At 38.6% G+C, this 22,438-nt stretch overlaps 5 protein-coding genes across 14 annotated transcripts; 2 read left to right on the top strand and 3 right to left on the bottom strand.

Annotated features, from left to right (window-relative positions):
• Positions 1–8,260: 8,260 nt before the first annotated feature.
• LOC112290536 (3',5'-bisphosphate nucleotidase AHL) lies at positions 8,261–12,860 on the bottom strand. Of its 4 annotated transcripts, none has more exons than XM_090255367.1 (5): positions 11,529–12,860; positions 10,451–10,943; positions 9,758–10,178; positions 9,404–9,557; positions 8,261–8,886 (listed from the first exon to the last, which is right to left on the bottom strand). In XM_090255367.1, exons 1-5 carry the CDS (start codon positions 12,114–12,116, stop codon positions 8,830–8,832), a joined length of 1,713 nt encoding a protein of 570 aa, XP_090111493.1. In that variant the 5' UTR covers positions 12,117–12,860; the 3' UTR covers positions 8,261–8,829. The 4 variants fall into 4 exon arrangements, with proteins under 4 accessions (XP_090111493.1, XP_024392656.1, XP_024392654.1 ...); XM_024536888.3 differs by having other exon boundaries at positions 10,451–10,946; positions 11,529–12,858; XM_024536886.3 differs by having other exon boundaries at positions 9,291–9,557; positions 11,529–12,854.
• A 798-nt stretch (positions 12,861–13,658) lies between these two features.
• On the top strand, positions 13,659–15,034 carry LOC112290538 (uncharacterized). The gene is made up of 3 exons (XM_024536895.3): positions 13,659–14,222; positions 14,405–14,500; positions 14,893–15,034. The coding sequence occupies exons 1-3, from the start codon at positions 13,992–13,994 to the stop codon at positions 14,995–14,997; spliced, it is 432 nt and encodes a 143-aa protein (XP_024392663.2). The 5' UTR covers positions 13,659–13,991; the 3' UTR covers positions 14,998–15,034.
• A 46-nt stretch (positions 15,035–15,080) lies between these two features.
• On the top strand, positions 15,081–17,133 carry LOC141044333 (uncharacterized). Of its 3 annotated transcripts, none has more exons than XR_016506104.1 (4): positions 15,081–15,519; positions 15,836–15,949; positions 16,135–16,476; positions 16,568–17,133. XR_016506104.1 is itself a non-coding variant. In XM_090255369.1 (3 exons), exons 1-3 carry the CDS (start codon positions 15,081–15,083, stop codon positions 16,212–16,214), a joined length of 633 nt encoding a protein of 210 aa, XP_090111495.1. In that variant the 3' UTR covers positions 16,215–17,133. The 3 variants fall into 3 exon arrangements, 1 of the variants encoding a protein (XP_090111495.1); XR_016506105.1 differs by having other exon boundaries at positions 16,135–16,713; positions 16,932–17,133; XM_090255369.1 differs by having other exon boundaries at positions 16,135–17,133.
• Positions 16,762–18,148, bottom strand: LOC141046107 (uncharacterized). Of its 2 annotated transcripts, none has more exons than XM_073538240.2 (2): positions 17,121–18,148; positions 16,762–16,952 (listed from the first exon to the last, which is right to left on the bottom strand). In XM_073538240.2, the coding sequence occupies exon 1, from the start codon at positions 17,793–17,795 to the stop codon at positions 17,154–17,156; it is 642 nt and encodes a 213-aa protein (XP_073394341.1). In that variant the 5' UTR covers positions 17,796–18,148; the 3' UTR covers positions 16,762–16,952; positions 17,121–17,153. The 2 variants fall into 2 exon arrangements, with proteins under 2 accessions (XP_073394341.1, XP_073394342.1); XM_073538241.2 differs by having other exon boundaries at positions 16,762–16,860; positions 17,121–17,795.
• On the bottom strand, positions 17,071–21,097 carry LOC112290537 (uncharacterized). Of its 4 annotated transcripts, XM_073538239.2 has the most exons (5): positions 20,886–21,097; positions 20,485–20,751; positions 19,711–19,800; positions 19,196–19,401; positions 17,071–19,051 (listed from the first exon to the last, which is right to left on the bottom strand). In XM_073538239.2, the coding sequence occupies exons 2-5, from the start codon at positions 20,545–20,547 to the stop codon at positions 18,694–18,696; spliced, it is 717 nt and encodes a 238-aa protein (XP_073394340.1). In that variant the 5' UTR covers positions 20,548–20,751; positions 20,886–21,097; the 3' UTR covers positions 17,071–18,693. The 4 variants fall into 4 exon arrangements, with proteins under 4 accessions (XP_073394340.1, XP_024392659.1, XP_024392660.1 ...); XM_024536891.3 differs by having other exon boundaries at positions 19,711–19,734; positions 20,485–21,094; XM_024536892.3 differs by having other exon boundaries at positions 19,711–19,809; positions 20,215–21,093.
• Between the last annotated feature and the right edge of the window lie 1,341 nt (positions 21,098–22,438).

The following is a 22,438-nucleotide window of genomic DNA, read 5'->3' as shown; positions in this document are numbered from 1 at the left end:
GAAGGACGCCTATATGTTCCAGAAGGAGAAGCACGTTTACGTGTTCTTCAAGCACGTCATGACTTTCCAGCAGCAGGGCACTTTGGATATAATAAGACTTTGGAACTCATATCAAGAGATTTTTGGTGGCCACAAATGTGGAAGTCAGTCAAAGACTTTGTACAATCATGTGATATTTGTTCAAGTTCAAAAATTCCTCGTCATCGACCTTACGGACTTTTTCAGCCATTACCTATACCAGAACAACCATGGTCTTCTGTTTCTATGGATTTCATCACAGATCTTCCAAGCTCAAGATCTTATGATTCTATATTTGTGATAGTAGATCGTTTCACCAAGATGGCACATTTTGTGCCATGTACAAAATCTATCACAGGTGAAGAAACAGCTAAGCTTTTCATTGATAATATCTATCGCTATCATGGATTACCTAAAGATATCATATCGGATAGGGGAACTCAATTTGTGTCAAGATTTTGGAGGACCCTTTTCAAGATTTTAAAAGTGGACATAAAGCTATCTTCGGCTTTCCATCCTCAAATTGATGGACAAACAGAGCGCGTAAACCAAGTCTTGGAGCAATATTTAAGGTATACTATGAACTACCAACAAGATGATTGGACAACCCTTCTGCCATTGGCAGAGTTTGCTTATAATAATACGGTACATTCTTCCACGCAACAAACACCTTTCTTTGTCAATTATGGCTATCATCCACGACTTGATACTTTTGATTTTTCAAAAGTTGATAATCCTACAGCAGAAGATATGGCAAATCGGTTGTCAGAGTTACATGCAATAATGAAGACGCAATTGAAGGAAGCTCAAGAACGACAAAAGATAAACGCAGATCTATATCGTAAGGAGCAACCACAACTCAACGTGGGTGATAAGGTATGGCTACTTCATCGCAATATCAAGACTACTCGACCTTGTGACAAGTTGGACTATCGTGGACTTGGCCCTTTTTCTGTTTCTGAACAGATCAATCCTGTTGCATATCGGTTAGATCTACTGGAGTGAATGAAGATCCATCTTGTATTCCACGTGTCTCTTCTTGAACCATATAATACAGTGGATATACAAGGAAGAAGACAAATGCCACCGCCTCCTATAGAAATAGATAATAATGAAGAATTTGAGGTGGAAGAGATATTAGACTCAAGGCGGCGTCGAAATAAGTTGAAATATCTTGTTCATTGGTACGGATATGATATTAGTGAACGCACATGGGAGCCATCCAAGAATCTAGCAAATGCATCAGCTAAAGTCAAAGTTTTTCATCAACGACATCCATCAAAACCAAGATGAAAATCTCTCTTATAAAAGAGACAAGATTGAGGCAAGATAACATTCAATTTCCTATCCTTGTTTGTAACTTCTTTGCATTTGTGACGCTAATTAGATGGAGAGCCAACAACCAGCAGATTCAACTCAAGAACCTTCGTTTGCTGACCTGCCGGACGAGACATTACGATTGTCACAACCTTCAAGATGACGCAATCAAGATAAAGATCTTCAAGAATGACATGTTCTTCCTCAAATAGATGGTAAGATACAACGCGTTTGGTATCACGATTTGGGAAGGGACTCCCGATGTTTGGTGATTTTGCTAGAGGTAGGAACAACTCCTGATGGTATTCCAAATATTCTATTCGAAGGAAGTTACGAAGGCCTCAACAATGATCAAATAACTGGGTGGTCTTCCCACCCTGGTATGGGACACTACCGATGGTTGAGAGGCCCTATCAATCATCTTCGAAGAGAACAAAGATCAGAATATGTGGCGAATATAATACGTCGCATCATAGATTTCCTCAACATATGATGACCGCTCGTCGTGGAACTCGTCTCTAGAAGGGGGGGTAATGTCACGGCCATAATCATGTAAGCTAATAATTACATATAGAAATAGGTAGAAGTAAGTAAAAGTAGATAAAAGTAAGTTAATTCTATAGTATTTAATATAAAAGCTTCCTAGAAACTTCCTAGACGTTGCTTTGACTTCATAGGTGTCTTTAATTGACTTTTTGGATTAGAAACATGGTCAACAAGTTGGCCATGTGCCACACATATTGTTAACTTGAAGATCAAGCTAAATATGTGGCCCACACGTAGAAAAACTTGCCTTGTAAGTCAAGGCATGTGTCCTACAAAGTCAACACATATTGGAGGTCCTATAGAACGTCACCACGTAGCCCCTAGTTAGATAGTATATATAGAGACAAGAGTGAAGGCTTCTTCACTCTTGTCAACTCCTTTCTTGCTTCTAGTCCAGGTTCAAGAGTCTTTAGTTTCTTGTCTTGTGGCGATAGCTATTCCAGTTTCCTTTTAATATACCTACTTATTTATATTTTGACTTATTATATCGAGATAGCCTTTTTGTGTATATTTTCCCTCATTGAGTCTTTGTCCTTGACAGAACACTTCCTGATAGAAATGCACCTAGGAATCCAACTTGAGTAAATCCATGAGGATATTGGAAAGGATGAAACTTTAGATAGAGCTTGACTTGTTGCAAAAATCCTCAAAATTTTGATCTTGTTCCATCAAACTACTCAAGCATACTAATCCTTGTCTCCATCATACTTATAAAAACAAAACTTTTTGGATTTGGTTGTGAGGTTGATCTACTTGCTTCCTTCAATTGCAAAACTTTTTACTGCAAACTCTGTACTTCTTCCATAGGTGTAGGCATAGTACCTCCATGATTCACGTTAGAAATACATGAGATTTTTACTGTAAGAGAGTTGACAAGTTCATGAAGATCTGCAATAGTTGCAAATCTATTTTCACTTTTGCTAGGTGTAGCATCCATAATCATTCCTTCCATAGGTAATTCAAAAAAATCTAAAAAGTTAAATTAGAAGAGGGTAATCTACAACTTCTAATAAAAATTTCCACAAAGAAAGGTAATCCACTCTCTTTAAAGAAAGATCAGTATTAGAAAACAAGATTTTTTTTGTTTAGAATGTGGATAGTCCGCAACCTTCAAAATACAACAATAGAAGTGGGATAATCTACTCACTTCTAAAATAAGAGAAAAATAACCTTCTCAAAAGGTAATGTAATATTAATTAGAATGACTATTGCCAAAAATAAGAAGACTAGAAAGTCTTAAGACAAGACTAAGGACTAGAACAGCATTAAAAAGAATGAAGAAGGCTTCACTCTTACCTCCATATATACTCTTAACTAGGAGCTATGTTGTGATGTCCTATAAGACCTCCAAAATATGTTATCCTTATTAACCACATGTCTTAATTTGCAAGGCAAGTTATCTATGTATGAGCTGTCATGTTGTAACACGATTATATGGTAAAAGATAATAATATAGATCTTATTATAGAAGAGTCAAGTTAAAAGATAAAATAAAAAAATATGGATAAAATATAGGAAGGTAATAAAACTTTTAGTAGTAATGCTACCTTTTTAGAAAAATAGCTTCTACTTTCTTTGTAGGGCCAAAAATAAGGCAAAATAAGATAGATTGGAAAAATAAATGATATTGATATTTTTAAGAAGAAGTTAAGAGTAAATTTTAGCAAAAATTACATAGAAAAACTAGATATTAATACCTAGAGAGAACTAGTTACAAACTTGGGTCGAAATCAGACCTTGAGGCACAAAACTGAGCACCTATGGCAACTCGAGGGTTCTTTTGAAGATCAAAGAGTGGAATTTGATAGCAAACTAGATAAGATTTTTATGAGAATTAGTTTTGGGCAATTATAGTTTCATAGTGACTTTTTAAGAGCTTTATAAAGTCAAGTTTGTTTCCAAATGACTTGGATTTTGTGAAATAAAATAGGATTGATATTTTGGACAATTTCAAGAGTTTTAAAATAGATCTTTGAATAAAATTTTTTAATTTAATGGTTATAATTTTGTTTAATATGTGTTGTAAATTTTAGCTCGATCTAACAATTGAATTGAGGATTATTAAGGTTTAAGTGGGTCAAAGTCTCAAAAAATAGAATTTTAGGTCAAGTGAGGATTTTAAAGATTTCTTGCAATATACTAGTTGGATTGGAGTGAAATTTATGAGTAAAGATAATAGACTTATTTTTCTATGTATATGAAAATTTTGAAATCGATCGAATGGTAAAAAAGAGAGATGTTGGCTCTAAGAAATTGGCATCAAGGTTGAAGAAGGAGGCCAGCCAATACCCAAGCACATTTTTGAGGTTATCATCTATTTGATAATTTTGATCCTTTTCAAATTATTTTTTCTTCTTTTCAACTTAATTTTTAAGAAGTATGAAATTTTTTAGTTAAGATCAGCAATTCATTCATTAGTTATTGAGGTTTAAATTTAAATCCAATAGGATTTTAATTAGGATTAAATTAAGAATGAATTGAGATGTATTTGAGATATATTTTTAATCATTCTAATATTTCTTTAAGATTTCTTATTGTTTCTTTATAATTCCTTTGAAGTTTCTTTGAATTTGATTAAAGCTTGCTTAAAATTATTATGGTCTAATTAGAGTTTAGCTAGTATTCTATTACAGTTAAGATTTGGTTGTTGTAATTTCTATTCTACCTTCTAGAATTAGGTGCCCAAAGCATTTTCAAGCAAGACCTCATGTATTACGATAGCGCCATATGGTTAGCTTGTTCCACAAGCTATTATGCGGAGTTAACTCGTTCCACAAGCTACCAACATGTGATTAACTTGTTGGCTAAATTTCTGACCTACAAACACATCTAAAGTCAAAACCTTGTCTATGAAGCTTCTAGGAAGCTTTACTAAAAGACTTTATGAAATTAATCTATATTTACTTATTTCTACCTAATCATATAAGTAATTATTGAAATAAATGTATATATCTATGACATTAGTTGTTGCTCTTATCTTATTTGTGAAGAAAAAAGACAAATCTCTGTAGATATGTGTGGACTATTGATTGTAGATGTGTGTGGACTATTGACTGTAGATGTGTGTGGACTATGTCTCAATAAGATGACATCAAGAATAAGTATCCTCTATCTTTGATTTTGAGACTTCTTGATCATTTGAATTAAATAAAGATCTATATAAAAATAGATCTATGAGGAGCATACAATTTGATGCTTATTAAAAAAAAAAGATGAATGAAAAACTACATTTTGAACTAAGTATGGATATTTCAAATATAACATCATGCCATTTGGATTCACGAATCCACCAATTATTTTTTAACATCTAATAAATAATGTCTTTGTGAGTTTTTTGATGATTTTATTATTTGTTATTTAGACAACATCTTAATCTACTCTAAGAACATAAAAGAGTATAAAGTTTATATTTCTTGTATATTACAAAAATTAAAAGATACACAATTATATACCAAGATAGAAAAGTGTATATTTTATACTATTTAAGTTGACTTCTTAGGAAATATCATCTCAAACAATCGTATTATCATGGATCTTAAGAAGATCTACACTATAATAGATTAAGAGATCTCAAAAATAGTTAGAGATATGCAATATTTTTTAAAATTTGTCAATTATTATAATATCTTTATGAAGAATTTTTTTCAAGTGGTAGTTCTATTTACATGTCTAGTATTTAAAAAAAAGCTTAAATAGAATAATGAAACTAGAGTATCTTTTGAAGTCTTAAAAAAATATATATATTATTACACCAATCTTATATTAGGCCAATTTTTTTCAATACATTCTTTATAGGAGAAAATACATCAAACTTTCCTACAGGTGTCATTTAGTCACAAATAGAAGCCTATGACAAGCTTTACTTGGTAGCTTTTCATTCTATGAAAAATTTTAATAGCAGAGATTAACCATGAAATCTTTGATAAACAACTTCTTGCAATCATGGATTCATTTCAAGAATGGCATCAATATGTAGAAGGTGCCTTGAGTCCTATCACCATATATATAAATCACAAGAACCTTAAGTACTTCATGTCGACACATACTTTGAATTGTCACTAAGCCCGTTGAAACATATTTTTATCAAGATTTGATTTCAAGTTCACTTATCACTTTGAAAAATAACAAGATTTGTTAGATGCCCTTTCTAGACATTCTTATCTTGTACCAAAAGGAAGAGATATAACTTTTGATCAATAAGGAACAATTTTCTTGAAGCTAGAGTATTTTTACCTTCAATTAATAAAACCAACATTGATTGTTGATTCAACCTTTTACAAGCAAGTTCAATTGCGTATATCTTCTAATCCTCTTGTTTATGAAATTAAGAATAATTATTTTAAGTCTTATGAAACTACTAAATTTGAATTTAAGAATAAACTACTCTACTTTGAAAGATGATTATATATTCTAAAAGGTGAAGCACAATTATGTGTTCTTCAAGTTCGTCATGACTTTCTAACAGTCGGACATTTTGGATACAATAAGACACTAGAGCTAATATCTAAATATTTTTAATAGCATCAAATATGGAAGGTAGTCAAAGACTTTGTACAATCATGTGATATTTTTTCAAAATCCAAAATTCCTCATCATCAACCTTATGGACTTCTTCAATTGAAAATAGTAAATATAATCAAAATATTTAACCAAATATGTAATTTTGAATGTATCAAGATAAAAAGAAATATTTGAAATATTATCTTAATTTATTTTTTTTATAAAAATATTAAAAATGCTATTGTATTTCTTTAAAAAAAATCAAGTAGCAACATCTATGTCAATTCAATATTTCAAAAAAATATTAACATTATGTTTTTCAAAAATTATCAAAAATAACCTAGTTTTGGCAATGAATTTGTTTAATTTATAAAGAATATATTTCCAAAATCCAAAATTCTCTAATGATAGGTTATGGCATCCTTAACAATAAGATTTTACATATTAAACTCAATTAGAATCCAGTCAAGAAATTTTGAAGTAGAGAAATTTTGGACATAAAAGGTCCATAGTAGTAGTAAAAGGTAACAATCAACAATGCCTAACTAGGAAAATGATTTCTTTATGAAGGAACTTGTCCTCAATAGTGAGAGAATTGGAGTAACTTATGAATAGACAACACTCAAAATACCCCCTAGTAGATTTCATCATATGAAAAGTATAAATACGGCCATACAACAATACATAATCCCACTAGTATCAACTTGATGTAAAATCATTCTAGAACATGCAAAGACACTACGAGTCACTGAATTGATTCACTTGGATATTTAGTATAAAAAATGCAATTATTATACTTAAAATTACAAATTTTGTGAGTTAGTAGTAGAATTTTTAGGAAAAAAAATGAAGATAGATTATTAATAGTAGATATGCATCCTAAGATGGAATTTATTAAGACAATTTCTATGATGAATATGGTTTTGTAGCTAATATTAGATGATGACTCAATAGAAGTAGCCCTTATTGTCAAAAGAAAATAGAACTTTAGTATTAGTGGTTAAAAATATATATATATATATATATATATATAATATTAAAAAATAAAAAATTGTAAGTTAGAAATAAATCAAAGAATAGAAAAAGAAAAATATAGTAGAGGAAAAAAGAAGGAAAAGAAAAGAAAGAAGAAAGAGAAGAGAAAAATAAAAAAAAGGAGAAAAATAAAAATAAAAATAGAAGGGTGATCAAGAAGACAACAGGCTGCCCCTGAATAGCGGCAGTCTCTTTGTCGATAGTGGTCAAGCCGCCCCGGATTCCCCCTCTCTTTTTTTTCAATGGTTTTTTTGTTTTCTGATTAGCAGCCCCCAATAGGCACTACTATCCTCAAGGAGCAATAATGGAGGCAAGGAATCTAAGTTAAGAAGGAATCAATTAAGGTTTGATGTGTTAGGATTTTGGATGAATTTTATTGAGTGAAGTTCAAATTAAAGAAGAATTCTTAAACATAGATGAAGTAGGTAGATGAAATGTTATTCAAGAGTAAATTCTCATTCATAGATGATTTTTTTGTCAATGAATGAACTTTGGTTAAAATTAAATAAAACAATAATAACAATGATAATAATAAATAAAGGAAAAAAAAATTAAAAAAATAACTAAAAGAAGGAAATTTTTATAGCATTAAATTGTTGAGAGATTTATTATGGTGAATGTGAAATAATTGCAGAGTTTTGGATTGATTGCTTGGATTATTTAAGAAATATAAAGAGTGATTTGATTAGGATTTAATTAATAGCTATACCTTCCAGAATTCACAAAGTTAATCACTTGTGAACTAAATTAAACTTCAAACTAGTCGAGGTTTATTTTAGCTCACAAACACCTTGACTTGACACTGCAATTAAGTATACTATGACAAAAGATCAAAGCGCTTCAATGCCAAAAAGATCAAAACCTCCAATTCAAGTATTGCTATATACATTGCCCGCGGAAGGACACAATTGTGTCCCTATTTTAAAATTCCAACATGTAACTTGGCCGTGAGAACCTCACAAGGAAGTGCAGATGCAAAAATCAGTCTGATGGATCACTTCATCACCTTCGTCAGTCCCTCCTTCAGGGGCTAACATAGTCGGCTGGCTCTTTTGAGCAAGACCAACCAGTTGAGTAGAACAATGACCCTGCATTTAAATCTATACCAGCTAGTGTCTACAGCAGGTGACTAACCTTGACGTGAGCGAATGCAGCAGATGTCTATTTCAAAGTGTAGATGAATTGTAACTAGCATCCACAGCTGCAATGATTTTGTTGTGCAAGGACTTTCCACAGCAAGCTATAATGCCACGGTCCAATCCTTCCAAAAACCGACCTTTGGAGAAGTCGAGAGGCCGGCCACCTGCGTCTGTTACCACACCACCAGCTTCTTGGACAATCAGCACACCTGCAGCGTGGTCCCAAATCTTCTCCTTATATCCAGCTTTTGCAAACTTCATGAAGATCTCTGCATCACCCCGAGCAATGGCTGCGTATTTGGCCATACTGTAGACTCGCAGCGGCTGATTCCTGGTTAAATAGAAGAGTCGACTAACTTAGATCCAGGACTTAGAAGTCTACAGTATTGCAGCTTTAAGAATTTGTTGATTAACATAAGGATTAAATTATACAGGTAGTGGACTCTGGAAGAAAACCCACGTCACTGTCAACACGATGCTAAGCTGAAGAATATGGCACTCGCCATTTAGTCGGTAAATAATGACCGTGACCTCGGTTATGCACGTAGAGAGGAGACCAGAAAGTATCGTTACATTTGAAATTCAGGGAACTCTAGCGTCTACCGAAGTGAATTAAAAAATCTACACAACAATGCCGGTAGTTGAAGCTGGATATCACACGGCAATTCCAAGAGCATGAAGGCAGAGGAGACATTTAAGGGGTTGGAATATAAAACGAATGGAAAGGTTTGTCACCTTAAACCCAAGGTATCTGCTAGACCAGCAGTAAAAGAATGACTAGAATTGGCCTTCTCAACTGGCTCACAAAAGGTCGCTTCTGTAGGATCAACAACCGAGGAGACACACACCTCACGAGGAGCATGAAACTCGTTAAATGTTTCTCCATTGAAAATCATCGGCTGCATCCATGCTCGACCTTCTCCTTTCTGAGCTGTCATAACACATCCCCTGTGCCAATGATTGGAATCTGGAGGCACAATCTTCATTGCCATACGGTAGTACCTGTTGAAGGATTTCACAATAGATGTTACACGAACAGACATACTCTCTGAGAATGCAAAAGAGCTTCATACGAATAAGAGACACTGATGTCAAACCAAAATGAACATTAAACGCATTGGCTACATTGACGGCGTGCCACAATGAAAATCTGAACTCGGGATTTGATTGGATTTGACAAGAGGTATTTGAGACATGCTTACTTGTGATGATATCCCAACCAAGCGGGCCTCATCGGAAAATTTGGGCATCCCAAGACTCCAAGCACAACTTCACCATCGTCTACAAGGGCCAGGGCAACCGCATATTGATCCCCACGGACAAATCCCAACGTGCCATCCACAGGATCAAGCACCCAGTGACGCCCTGTAGGACCACCGAGGGTGGTTCCTTTGTTAATTAATTTGAGCACTTCATAGGAGCCAAGTGGCTGCTTTGGAGGTGCAATACCGACCACCGAAGCCTCACATAAGCATTCATTAACTGCATTGACGACCCTTTGTGACATGTCTATGCCACTTTGGCCTCTAAGCCCTTTCGTGTCTTCTTCAGCCACCATTGGGATCGCTTCCCCTTGAAAAGATTGGGAAAGAACCCAGCTTACAACAGCTTGCACTCCCCAATCTGTCCTCACGCCAGCAGTTAAGAGAATATCATTAGCACATTTGTCTGCTAGTAACTCTTTCATCGCTGTCCTAATTCACTTAGCTCTACATTAAAACACGTGAAGTCTTCACGAATTGGTATGTAAGACATCAATGTCAACATTAACAAGTCTTTAAAATCTTTACGCTTCACGAAATTCTCGACCATAGAGACTGGCCTGGAACTTTAGTGTGTGACCCTGTAGAATCAAACTCATGATAATTCATAGATGCATGTTAGTACACAAGTACCTGCCACAGTAATTAAAGACTTGTCCTTCTTTGACCCTGCCTTCTCCTCCTTACGAAGTAAACGCTCTTGAACACGTTGACTCAGCATGCAGGCAAGCTGCACCGCTTGAATAGCGGCTGCCATTTCTCTACCGTATTTTCCCTGCAAATCTGTTTTGATTTTTATCTGGCTTTCTTGAAGACCAGTTGGCCACCGATCCCACTCTTTGACTGGCTCCACATCCGCCTCTCTCTGTGCTTGTTCTATGACAGACAGTGGCTGCTGACCATCAAATAGTCCCACGGTCTGCGAAGGGTCGGGAAGAATTGTTGCGAGATCTTCAGGTATGACTTCTAAGAACACAGGTTCAGAGCTCGATTGTGGTCTGTAATCACTACGAGGTTCTTGTAGAGGAGCATTCCCAGAACCTGACAACGAACCTTGTATGTAAGTATGACCATATGGTCTACTGTTGGAGATTGTACTGCTTGTTGAAGATGCTGACTGGCTCACCTGCTACACATAACACCGACCGAAAAACACTCAGCATTTTGCAAATTGAAAAATTTTGAGCCTCGTCTAAACCACTCAAGATACACCAAACAGTGCAATAAAACCTTTCGTGTGTCCATGAAAACCTAAACCTCCATTATTCTCATGCAGAGCCCATAAGGATACATGATATTAAAAATTAAATCGAGGCGAAAGGTTGCTCCTGGGAAACCTCACGAATAGCGCATTGGCTGCATTGATCAATGTCCATGACCCAGATAGTACCTTAAAAATAGTCACTAATCAACTCTCCTTTATTGACATTGAGTTTTCAAATAAATCAAGATTTTCTTGTAATGCGATACCTCAAAAAATGTGAACTATAGTAAAATTCATTACGAAAAATTACCAGGTCTGTCAAGCAAGTAGAGTTATCTTCAAAGGAGAGCAAACGCATTAAAAAAAAATCATTCTATACACAGAATGCAAAGGTCACGTTTCAACGCTTCTACGGCCACGCCCTAGTTGATGGCAGTCCACGACAACTCTAGAGATAGAAACATCTTTCGCGGACTTAAGTGAAAGCTCGTGGTTATTTTGACAAACCTCTCCAGAAACAGAACGCCCATTTTCCGACGACTGTTGCAATTCTTCGGGTCTACCCTCCTCGCTTTCTGTCCCGTCAGACGGAAACTTTGAGAAATCCGTACCTTCACGTGACTCCATTGACAGTGCTCCATTATCATGAGCCTCCCGGAATTTCTTCTCTTGGTCTTCCTGCCAGAATTTGCCCATTTCGGACAAGCGAACAACCAATTCTTCCTCCTCACCTTCCTTGGTGTCTACCCTACCTTCTCCTTTCACCTTGTTCGCACCTGTGTCAGGACCTGCATTAAATGCTCCTGTACAACGTCCTCTTCGTTCCCCACTTCTCGTGTCCGCCATTCCATACAGGACCCTTCTCATGGTGCCCCCGCTGTGAAGAGGGTTGACTCTTGAACCCGTTGCATGTGATACGCTCGCAGGAGGCACCCAGCGCCATGACGAAGGCAAGAATTCGGTCAGAGAAGAATTCATTATATCGTAACGAAAGACCACCTGTAGAGTATCTTGACTGATACATCTATTTCTGCAAAGCTGTCGGCCGTCTCCAATGCTCGCAGAGCAAACGCGGAGGAGAGAGTTGGTGGCCATTCCTAAGCCTCTGCTTCTCTAATGTTCTAATTCGCCGCCCCAAATGCACATTTTTGTGCACAAATTCGAACAACAAGTAAAACTCGTCGAAAACGGAAAAGAAAAGTTTATTAAAAAACACAAAACAGAAAAAACAAAAGACAAAACAAAACAAAACCACACACAAGCACACTCCCTTCAAAACCCCTACGATATAAAGGACTTCATCACAAATACCAGCGAAAGCTTCACCTGACACCTATCTTCCCCACTCGAGGCTAAGGACCCCTCCAGTCTGAAGCAGAAGGGGTTCAAATTACGCCAGTAAAAGCAAGAGGAAACACCAACTCTAGCTCACAAACCTAAATTTTCGGTGATTAGAACGCGAATTCGAGCTGCACAACACAGCTCAACGCAAATGTGCTCTGAAGCATAGCAGCGACCAACCCAAGAGCCATGATCAAAGCACCACGTTCCTTGATTGAAGCTTCGTCTCCCCCTAAACCTACTTACCCATACAAACTCATGGCTGCCACGGTTTGGAATCCCCAAACCAAAATCCCGACGGGCATAACCGTCATCTTACATCCCGCTCTTCATTACACCGCTCTGCCGCAACCCCGTGCAGCTCACAGCAGCTCAGAGCTGGATGGAGGGAGTATCAACGGAGTCGAAAAAGTGTCATCAGTATTCGGGGGAATGTTACTGTTGACGAAGATGATGATTTCTAATGATGCGGTCTGGTGGCCTAAATTAGGATCAGAACGAAGGGCATGTCCCATCCTTTATCGTCGATTCTCCTTCCTCATTGGACAGAACCTTTGTTTTGTTTTCCTGGTTTTCGTGAATCCCAACCCTTGCCAGGCGTTGGCCTCTCTAGCATAAAATCCCATGTCCTTGATCCGTTTCAGACCAAGCAACTGGACGAAAATATATGCTTCCCCTGTTTGATAATAGTTGAAATGGTGATTTCAAGCAGAACTCTAACTGCACGAGCAGGCTCTGGTTGGATGGATGGAGAGCCCCCACCATGGACCGGTTCACACCACAATGCAAAACACGTCAAACTGTGATCGATTCCATGCCGTGCTCGGGATTGCCGGCTCACGCTCTCTCTCTCTTTCTTTTGTTACAAGTGCGTTTGGGAACGGTTCCACAAATTTGAACAACGTTGTCGCTCAGCGAATGTGATGATGAAGGGAGATTTTGAGCTGCTCCCGGATTTCCTCCAACTCTGTAGCCGCCCCTTCGCACCCAGTCTATCTTTTGGGTCCAGAATCGTACCATCTATCATCGTCACAGCCCCATTTCTCCACCACAACCAGGACTTATCATCTTCTTCGAACCCATCGCTTGTAACCGATGTAATGGCGGGGTCATGCTATTTCCCTGCAGGACAATTGAAGCCTCACGTAGTTGTTAAGAAACCATCTCCAGTTGCTCTCAACTCCAACAAGCGCTCTTTTCATGCAGACATTCGCAACGTAGACCAAGCCTGACGCTAATATCCTCGTAAGAACTTCACCATTTAAGCATCCCAGCATATTACATCCTCATGTGAGCAAGATGGCTTGTCGCGGCCACCATTTCAATCTGGTCATTCTTACGTCTGATTCCAACCCACGGCAATTTCCCTCTAAAGCCGAATACTTACTGCAACCACTGCATCGTCTCCATCCGCTTTGCCACATCGGTGGATTACTGGCTCCTTTGCTGCGGAACTAAAGTGATCATTTGAGATGAATGACATCAATTGCTGAATAACCATCTGGTTGCCAGGATGTCTATCTGCAAATCAACGTTGATGTTCTGAGGAACTAGGTAAGTTTGACACAGGGAATGTGAACGATTTGGACTTGGAAGGTACCTTCACCGAGAATGGAATAGTTAACCTCCATGCAAGATTACCAACCGATCCTCGTGGGGGCAGGATGTCCGGCGTTAGGGTACATGTATGGCAGGCATTGCAGGTTCCATTTGGGAAACCTTATCGATGTCTCCACGGCATCAGAAGCAGCTTGCTGCAAGCAGACTGAGAGTGGCAACTATGTCTCAGAGCATGCTACGGTGCATCACCGAAAGAGTTCAGCAATGCGTCCTGCGAGGTGCCCAACTGAATCGGCCCTGGTAAGAGTTGCGATTTTATTTCAGGTTGTGCAAAGTGGCACCAACTCCCTACGCAGGCAGACTAAAGTTAGTGTAGCAACTCTTCGGTATAATTCAATGCTGAGAACATCTACCCTTCGAGTTGCATGAAGCACTGCTTCGATGCCATTGCTTTCACAACAACCGCAATTTCTTTGGTGCAGAAGTACTTGGAAAGAGAGTTTGCCGAGAATCCAGAGAGATGCGCCAAACGGGACCTTGGCCACCTTGAGATCCGTGCTCCGCACAACATTCACTTAGTAAGACCTAAATAACCACTCCTACACAAAAACCTTGGCACAATTTTGTAGATGACCATCTAAAATTCGGCAATCTACCATCGAAATGTGGAGGAATTTCTAAAAAAACTCCATCATTCTATGTCTGACTCATCCTGGAGATGTAGGAATTTCAATACCTTTCAAGGTTTTGGGTTTGCTATCAAAGTATGAATCCTGCAAGAGATAACTGAACTTCTGTGAGCCCCAACAGATATCGAGAATGAACGACGTTTTTTTGACTCAGACGTCTCTTAATGTTCAATCTCTTCTCTCGACACCTCTCATCAACCTTATTTTAGGTTGTTACTTTAGGCTTCTCGCAAGTTTCAATCCATCTCAATCTTGACGAATACATTCCATGAATCTCTTAGCAGAAACAAGAGGGTGCAGCTAGGAGGAGAGAAGAAGGCTACACCAAGCCAGAGTTAGAGCAGGATGTTGACGACGAAACCGTGGCTCAACGATTAAGGCAATAACACCTCCGAATCACAAATATCATCAAATATGTCAGGGTGTAGAGATTTCTTTAAAAATATCACAATTCAGAAGTCGACGGTGAATGTTGCGAACAGCTGAGACAAAGAAGGGGAAGGTCTTGCCGAAGGGGCTGGCAAGATCCGGGAGTGGGCTTGGTGCACTCGCTTCGCTACATGATCCACACCAGGATCTGTGTTCTCCGGAAAACACTTTCGGTTCGCCCCTGGAAGCGTGCCTGGACTGTGTCGACCAACAAGACGAACTTAGCTTCCAGGTCGAGCTCACAAACTGTCCATCGCCGGCGGAGCCTGTGATCGTTCCGAGTGTGAACTCGTCGATCATCGTTGACCAAAACTGCACTTCGAATGAACCCCTGGAAGAAGACCTTGGAGATGACATGGCCGTGGGTTTGAAGGACTTGCAATATGATCATCCTGAGCCTAGTAACGATTCGGATCGCATCATGGCCAAGGTTGAAGTCGAAGGAGAAAAGCAGAATGCACATGCGAAGGATGCACACGGTACTAACTCGTTTCAGAATCTTGGGGGAAAGCGACTTGGGCTGCCTACAGAATCACCTCCACAGTATCATAGTATTAATCCAAAGCTTTTCTGCATAGAAGAGAAGCAATTACGATTTATTTTGTGTAGCAACTGCTGGATCCACCAATGCTTATATTCTTCCTGGGGTGTGACCTCATGATGTCTTCGCCTAACTTTTTGTTTTGACACATATAAGCAGCGCCTATTCCTGCATGGAGGGCCTCTCGGATCGCGATGGAGAAATAATTGTTGGTGCAAATTTGTCTGGTCTCACTGGGTTTGATACGGTGGCAGCCAGGTGCAATTTCTCGGGAGATCTGCACCAAGAAGAATACGTGAGCCAGCATGAAGAGCCTATGGACAATGTGGTCAAAGAAACTTTCGAGCTGATTCACGCGGCTGAATGTGGCAAGTTATCCGTTCCTTGTGTTACGCGCGCACACACACACACCCTTCATACCCTTCGAAACTAGCGTGGAATCCTCCGGCCTGATCAGCTTGGCCTTCTTCTGAGCACGGATTCTTCCTCCATGACAGTGCTTAGATATCTAGTCAGCGATGTATTGACATGAACCCAATCCACACTCATGCAGGCATGCCATGCTTTGGCGATTTTCTTGTACCTCAACAAATGACCTTCGTTTCGACCTCGGAAGCACAACAGCTGCATTAATTAACCGTCTGGCAACCATGTCAGAGGTATTGCAGGCTGAAGTTAAGGGTTCTGGGGAAGTGCTTGTGTGTGTGGCTGTGTACAGAGGAGAAACACAAGGTGCTGCTTTGGAAAAACAAAATCCGTATCGTTTCGCTGTTTCATGGGGTCATCAGCATTGGCAAGGTTCTCGAGGAAGAGAAAGCTCTGGAGGCGTCGGAGCAGCAGGCACGGCTACCTTGTCGAACCTACCATTGGTCTCAAAACCAATTTAAGCATCGCGGTAATTTAGCAACCACAAGCTTCGAGGCTCAACGCAGACCGACACTATGATGTTTTGCATTAATCAAATGACTTTAGTTTCGTTTTCGCAGGCAAAAACTACCGCATGAATCTCGGGTTGCAAAACAAAGTGCTACCGTACTTCGCATCGGTTGATGTGATTACATGACACAAATAATCAAGGCTCTGATAAATCATAGCTCAAAGTTTAGCTTGTGGCAATGCATAAAATTTCGAGGTACTTGTTTTAACTGCATGTGTGAAATCTCGGACCAGTTCAGAGATGTGTGAATATTACGTGAAATTCATAACATGTTGCCAATTGAGGTGATTTATAACAATTCCTGTACAACCCCACATTGTCTTGCATAGACCTTTAGTAGCTCTGCAACAATCATCACGGAGAAGGCTAATGTATCAACTCTTCAAGGTTTCTAATGCTTGGCTTCTGTGCAGTTAAGCCTGGGAGTGTTGGTTCTGGACCTCACGTGGTTAGCAATACTCTTCGCAATCTCAAAACAATGATCTTTAGTCAAATGAATATATGTCATAGAATACTTGGACAACTTATGGTTGACATACCGGTGGACTATCCTGTAAAAATAGGTGTTAAATTTATTTTATAAATAGACTTTGTCTACGTACAAGGTTTTGAGTAGACTCCTAGGAGTGGCTGCTTCAATGGTGGAACTTTGAAGGGTCGCCGACACCTTCTCTGTAATCTGTAGGGTGACTGTCGTCAAATACTCTCTCCCACGGCCTTTTTTCCGTCCTAACACTCGATCTTGATTCTATGAATTGGACATCTTGCTTGGTGAGCATGTCGCATTCCTCTCGCACTAGTTTGAAGAGCAACGCCTCTTCCTCTGACTTCCATCCCACGCCAGTTAATCTAGACAGTAACCTGAAACCTATGACAAAACGGGTCACCCACCTATCCCCGACGTCTTCGCATTCGTCGCCAGTGATGGCTTTGTTAGCTTTGTTCAGGGCCAAGTTAGCAGTAGAATAGCATCGCTCAAGATATACATCAAAATTCTCCTTAGGCAGTCTGTGAACCATTCCGTCAAGAATTTCAATAATTTTGCTGTGACGGTATTCCATGCGTTCTTTGCTCATTATCCAGTTCGAGTCAGAGCCTCCACGTTCTACCCGTGGTGCGTTTTCGACATGCGTCGCTGGGCCGTCTGGTTCTTCTGGGTCGTACTCCTTCGTCCTCTCCATGCTTCTGACAACAAGCCCCGCGGGCTTCTGACGGTACATCGACTCCGTTACCGGATTGAACTTGTCCTTACGATTCAAGTGCGACCCATACGACATGATTAACGAGGCTGTATCACCGAGCTACTGGGATTTACAATTTACCTGAATAAGCTGAAGATGGAAGGAATACGCTCACCTGTTCACCAAGACGTTAGAAGAAGCACGAAACAGTCAAAATGAAATACCAGAGAGATGCCTAAACATAGGCAGAGTATACAATAAAAAACTTGAGATGCCCCGCAGATGGCAAAATCCTCTCGAGCTCTCGATCTCGGGTTGCAACCTGCACACGCAAGAGGAGATAAAATCAGAGACCAGAATCGCGTTAGAATCCGAACTGCAAGCGATCTGCAAACAGAGCTGCGTGTCTCCAATGTCGGACGTGACAAGAGCAGAATAATTTCCAAATTGCCTTTTGGTACCTTCTTAAGAGAGGCACTTGGCAGGCAAGCGTCGCGACCATTCTTGTCAACTCCTCCTATTGAATTACATAAGTACTGAAACTTTTTGATTGGATAGAAACAAAATGAAACTGCTATTCCAGCGGAAGGAAATCAACAAGCTTGTTGAAGGTCACTCGCAATAGGAACACTACTAAGGCACAAAAAAGTTGAAATTTCTTTACATTACTCATTCACAGAAAGGCAAACAAACTCTGAGCTGAGTCTCAACTTGGACGAAGCATAAACTTCAGATTGTAATTGATATGTAATAATCATACAAGACTTCGGAGATTGATGGGAAGGAACCAATGTTACTATCGGACAAATCAGAATGCATTAGAATTAAAACGAGATGAAAAAACACAGACACAACAGGGAGCTCAGAGTCCAGAATAATGGACGTAAAGGCCGAATTGTGCATGAAGCTGTCTCATGAGAATGTGGACGCTCTGGAGAACGGAGCGTGAAAAATTACAACATTAAGGCTGACTAAATTTCGATTCTGAAAGGTTTTATGATTCACCATGTACATCTAAAAGGATGAATGTGGCTCTTAAAAAAACGAGCTGAGCATGATCCGAACTAGAAAAGTCTAGACAAGCGAACGAAACTGAAGGGTAACGAGACATGCCCACTGAGGGGCCATTCGACATCCATGGCTCAGGCTCCCGAGCTTTCGAAAGCAGTAAGAAATACAGCTCACTGAATATCATAGTGAGGAAGGTAAAAGCTGCTGCAGCCTCGAATAAACTCTTTCGCACTTCTCGGCATGTGACTCTGTCTCCAAAATAATTGTAATACTTTTCTGTTTGGATTTTATTTTGAGCTGCACCAGCGATCAGAGCAGACGTGGCAACAACGAAGCACATCCTGCGAAAATTGCATGTCTAAAAGCTCAATTTTCAACTAAGAAGTTTTCCAAAAATCCAATACCAATTCTAGTCATTGAAACAGTTAATAAAATCAACAGAAAAATCCGTAGTATTTCGGCAACAGGAGTCAGATTGTATCTACCATGACAAAAGAAACATCAGCACACCGAATGTCTTGGCACCTCCAGGTTTGACACCACTCCCACAGCAAAGGCAGCGTGAGGCTAACATGATGAAAACTTGCGAAAAGCGCAGGAACATGAAAGACCCGACAGCATAACCGGTTGCTACGTCGGAGGAGTATTGACATTTCAGAAACCGAGTTTTAGGATCAATTGCTGGGGTTGCCTGCAAGCAGTACAGGAAACATTCAATCAAGTGACGAACTGATGTCCAGAATGTCAATAAGTTCAACTTCCTTTCATGGGTGCATCTTCTAGTACACTACATGCTCCTCAAGTCTACATTCTTTCCTCATTCATGAATCACGGCGAGGAAAGAGGAGAAAATTCACTATCAAGCAATGACTACAGCAGAATGCATACTACACAAATACAGGACGATGAGTGAACCTTGCTCCGGTGCGCAATGGCTGCAAGAGCAAGGCCAAATGCGACAATGTAAAAAAGGAGGGTGACTCCAAGGGTCAGTGCTTACGCCATTTTGAAGAAAACCAAACCCCTGCATAACCAGACACCAGTTGAAGTTTTCCTCGTCGTTAGCTTTATTATATGAGCGAAATGTACTCTGCAAGGACTGTAATGGATCAAATAAGCTAAAGAACAAACTACACGGTATTCAAGCATGCCTTTTCTAGGTCTTTTCTAGGACGTATTTCACTTCCAATTGCAGAGAATCAAGGTCAAGGAATAAATGTGCACACAGTAGACATTTACTGTATGCTCCAACTGAACCAGGTTCGGACTCTATTATATCAGCAAGAAAGAGAGTCCTACTTTGAGCAGGAAGCTTGACTGGGATATCGCATAACGAAACTATCGAGTTAAGTATCTAAACGCATGTGAGCAACCCAACAAACAACTCTAATGCCCACAGCACTGCAGTTGAGAAGCAACAAAACCATATCCATTCTCTGAAACGTGCAGCCCATCAAACAGACAACAAAACTGATTCAATTGATGTGTAGCGAACTGTACATACCAAACTGAAACCAAACTCCCTGGACGATCCCAGCCTCTACCTCAGCTCCACTAACGTCACATAACCGAGGAAAAGATGGTAGTGACAATGCAAAACTACCGAAAAGAAAACAACTTGAAAGCAGTGCTTCAGAAGGCGAAAAAAACTACAGCGGCAAGTGCCAATCGGACACAGACAATGATCCAGTCAGAAGCGGCCGATCTAGAACAATTGTGGCACAATTTTGAAAAGCACTAAACCGTGACCGAAACAGAGGGAACAAGGACTTGCCCTGCATGGTGGCTGGACTGAATGGCGGCCAGTTGTGGAAGCAACGCCTACACTGAATGCCATTGATGAACAGGTCCCTGGAAGCCGCAGTTCGGGGCTTCGTCATAACCAATTTAAACGAATAATTTCCAGGTTCAGAGTGTGTGTCCAGCACAAAAAACAACTTCCATCGTGCCTCAAGCGTTGTCTGTTGCCTCTCTTCACAAACCTTCCCGCTCCGTGCATCGTATATAACCCGGAAGCTGTTCGTGGCTGCATTACATGCATCTAAGATTCCAAAAAGTTGGAAACGGATTAAGCAATGCACCAGCTCCATTTGTTACGACAATAAAAGAAAAAGAAAACACAAAAATAAACAAGAAGAAAAGGTTGACGGCGTCTCCGACGTCTGTCTGGCGCACTTCTGAATCTCTGATCGGGTGATCACTTGGTAGATTGAGCACGTCGTCAACGGTCTCCTGACATCAAGGAATACTATCAAAATTGGTGCATGCTTTCATATTTTCAGAAACCCACAAAAAGCCACAAGCTGCAGAGCAGAGTGAGCTCCAGGTCCGCCATTGTGATCCGGCATCAACCCAACAACCAATGCAATCAGTTGTGACCGAACACGACCACTTCATCTACCACTCCCCATCGTAGATCTAAGACGAAGAGGTACCGTCTCCGTAGCCCTTCAATCTGTCACTTCATTTTTTGTGCCATCAACCCAAAAACCCCAGGAAATCGGAAACCTAGTTTTTAAAATATTTTGTTGCCTATGCAAGAGCAAAAAGAACTACTGGATTTTTGTCAAAATTTTGTTACATTTTTAATATGCAAGCTTAACAATCCAAGGGATAAATTGTAAAGATTTGATGAGATTTGAGGAAGTTGGTTTAGTCACTCTAAGAATCAAAAAAGTTAATTAGGAAATCAAATCTAATCTTAATAGCTAATTCAATGTAAAATTAAGTAAAGTTATAGAATTCGTTTTAAACTACTATATTGATTGGAATCTTTCATAAGACGATTTTAAAAATTTATTAGGTGAAAAAAATAAGAATCAATGAAGTGTTAGTATTTGAAGTTCTAATTTGGAATCAATACCAAATATGGAATTTTAATGAAGAAAATAGAATTGTTGAAATATTATTAGATAAATTTGGGATTGGATATTATAAAAATTCTAATAGAGAATTGAATTTAAAAAATTAAAAGTTCAAGTATATTCATATTAATTTCATATTCAACTCTATTAATACTACAATATTCTAAAACTACTACTAATGACCTATACATGTAATACTTTCACTCTTATTATGGTTGTCTTGATTTTCACTTGTTTGTACTTCTTTAATATAAGGAAGAAACATATATATATATATATATATATGAATATAAATTGCACTAATGTATTAAAAAGGTATTTAAGTTCTCATACAATTTTTATTATTGTCACAAAAGTAATAGGTTGTTTGTAGCAAAAGAATTATTATTGTTATTTAGCAAACATTTTATATGGCCTACCTTGAACACCCTTTTAAGCACAAATCTTTAACTATAAGTTTTAAATTATTTAAAAATAAGAAACACAAATATGTCTCTCATAAAATATAACACAAAAGGCTTTTAATTCACAACCTTGTAAGTATTAAGGTCTAAAAGTATTATTCAAAGAATACAAGCATATTGGACCTCTTAAATTTTAATAATCCACTTATTATCATTCTAAATCATTCTTTGCTTTATAATAGTTTTTAATATAAAAATATAAAAATGTTAAAAATATTATTATAATCAAGAAATATCTATACTGTAAGATTTAAAATATTATTATTTTAAAAAAAAGTAAAAACTTTAATTGGTGAATTTTGTGAATTTTTCTTATATTTAAGTTATCTCAATATGTTTAAAAACATCTAAGTCTTATAAATACTTCGAAAATTTTATTTTAAAATTTAATTCTTATTTA

The sequence above is a fragment of the Physcomitrium patens genome, chromosome 13, assembly GCF_059467195.1.
Source record: "Physcomitrium patens ecotype Gransden chromosome 13, ASM5946719v1, whole genome shotgun sequence".
NCBI classification, from domain to species: Eukaryota; Viridiplantae; Streptophyta; class Bryopsida; order Funariales; family Funariaceae; genus Physcomitrium; species Physcomitrium patens.
Note: the sequence above shows the minus strand (reverse complement) of the source record. Positions and strands in the feature narration are given on the sequence as shown.

What these genes read in the sequence shown, in the direction of transcription:
- LOC112290537 (XM_073538239.2), bottom strand. Translation starts at nt 20,547, where the DNA reads ATGGCATTCAGTGTAGGCGTTGCTTCCACAACTGGCCGCCATTCAGTC. An exon ending in CAGTCCAGCCACCATGCAGG is followed by an intron (nt 19,801 to 20,484) that starts GCAAGTCCTTGT and finishes CAGTCCTTGCAG; the next exon opens with AGTACATTTCGCTCATATAA. An exon ending in CTGATGTTTCTTTTGTCATG is followed by an intron (nt 19,052 to 19,195) that starts GTAGATACAATC and finishes CAATTTTCGCAG; the next exon opens with GATGTGCTTCGTTGTTGCCA.
- LOC141046107 (XM_073538240.2), bottom strand. Translation starts at nt 17,795, where the DNA reads ATGTCGTATGGGTCGCACTTGAATCGTAAGGACAAGTTCAATCCGGTA.
- LOC141044333 (XM_090255369.1), top strand. Translation starts at nt 15,081, where the DNA reads ATGTTGCGAACAGCTGAGACAAAGAAGGGGAAGGTCTTGCCGAAGGGG. An exon ending in ACATGCGAAGGATGCACACG is followed by an intron (nt 15,520 to 15,835) that starts GTACTAACTCGT and finishes ATACGGTGGCAG; the next exon opens with CCAGGTGCAATTTCTCGGGA. An exon ending in GATTCACGCGGCTGAATGTG is followed by an intron (nt 15,950 to 16,134) that starts GCAAGTTATCCG and finishes ACACTCATGCAG; the next exon opens with GCATGCCATGCTTTGGCGAT.
- LOC112290538 (XM_024536895.3), top strand. Translation starts at nt 13,992, where the DNA reads ATGCAAGATTACCAACCGATCCTCGTGGGGGCAGGATGTCCGGCGTTA. An exon ending in GCCCAACTGAATCGGCCCTG is followed by an intron (nt 14,223 to 14,404) that starts GTAAGAGTTGCG and finishes TCTTTGGTGCAG; the next exon opens with AAGTACTTGGAAAGAGAGTT. An exon ending in CTCCGCACAACATTCACTTA is followed by an intron (nt 14,501 to 14,892) that starts GTAAGACCTAAA and finishes TGAATCTCTTAG; the next exon opens with CAGAAACAAGAGGGTGCAGC.
- LOC112290536 (XM_024536885.3), bottom strand. Translation starts at nt 12,116, where the DNA reads ATGGCCACCAACTCTCTCCTCCGCGTTTGCTCTGCGAGCATTGGAGAC. An exon ending in GTCTTTAATTACTGTGGCAG is followed by an intron (nt 10,179 to 10,450) that starts GTACTTGTGTAC and finishes GCGTGAGGACAG; the next exon opens with ATTGGGGAGTGCAAGCTGTT. An exon ending in GCAGATACCTTGGGTTTAAG is followed by an intron (nt 8,887 to 9,290) that starts GTGACAAACCTT and finishes CTATTTAACCAG; the next exon opens with GAATCAGCCGCTGCGAGTCT.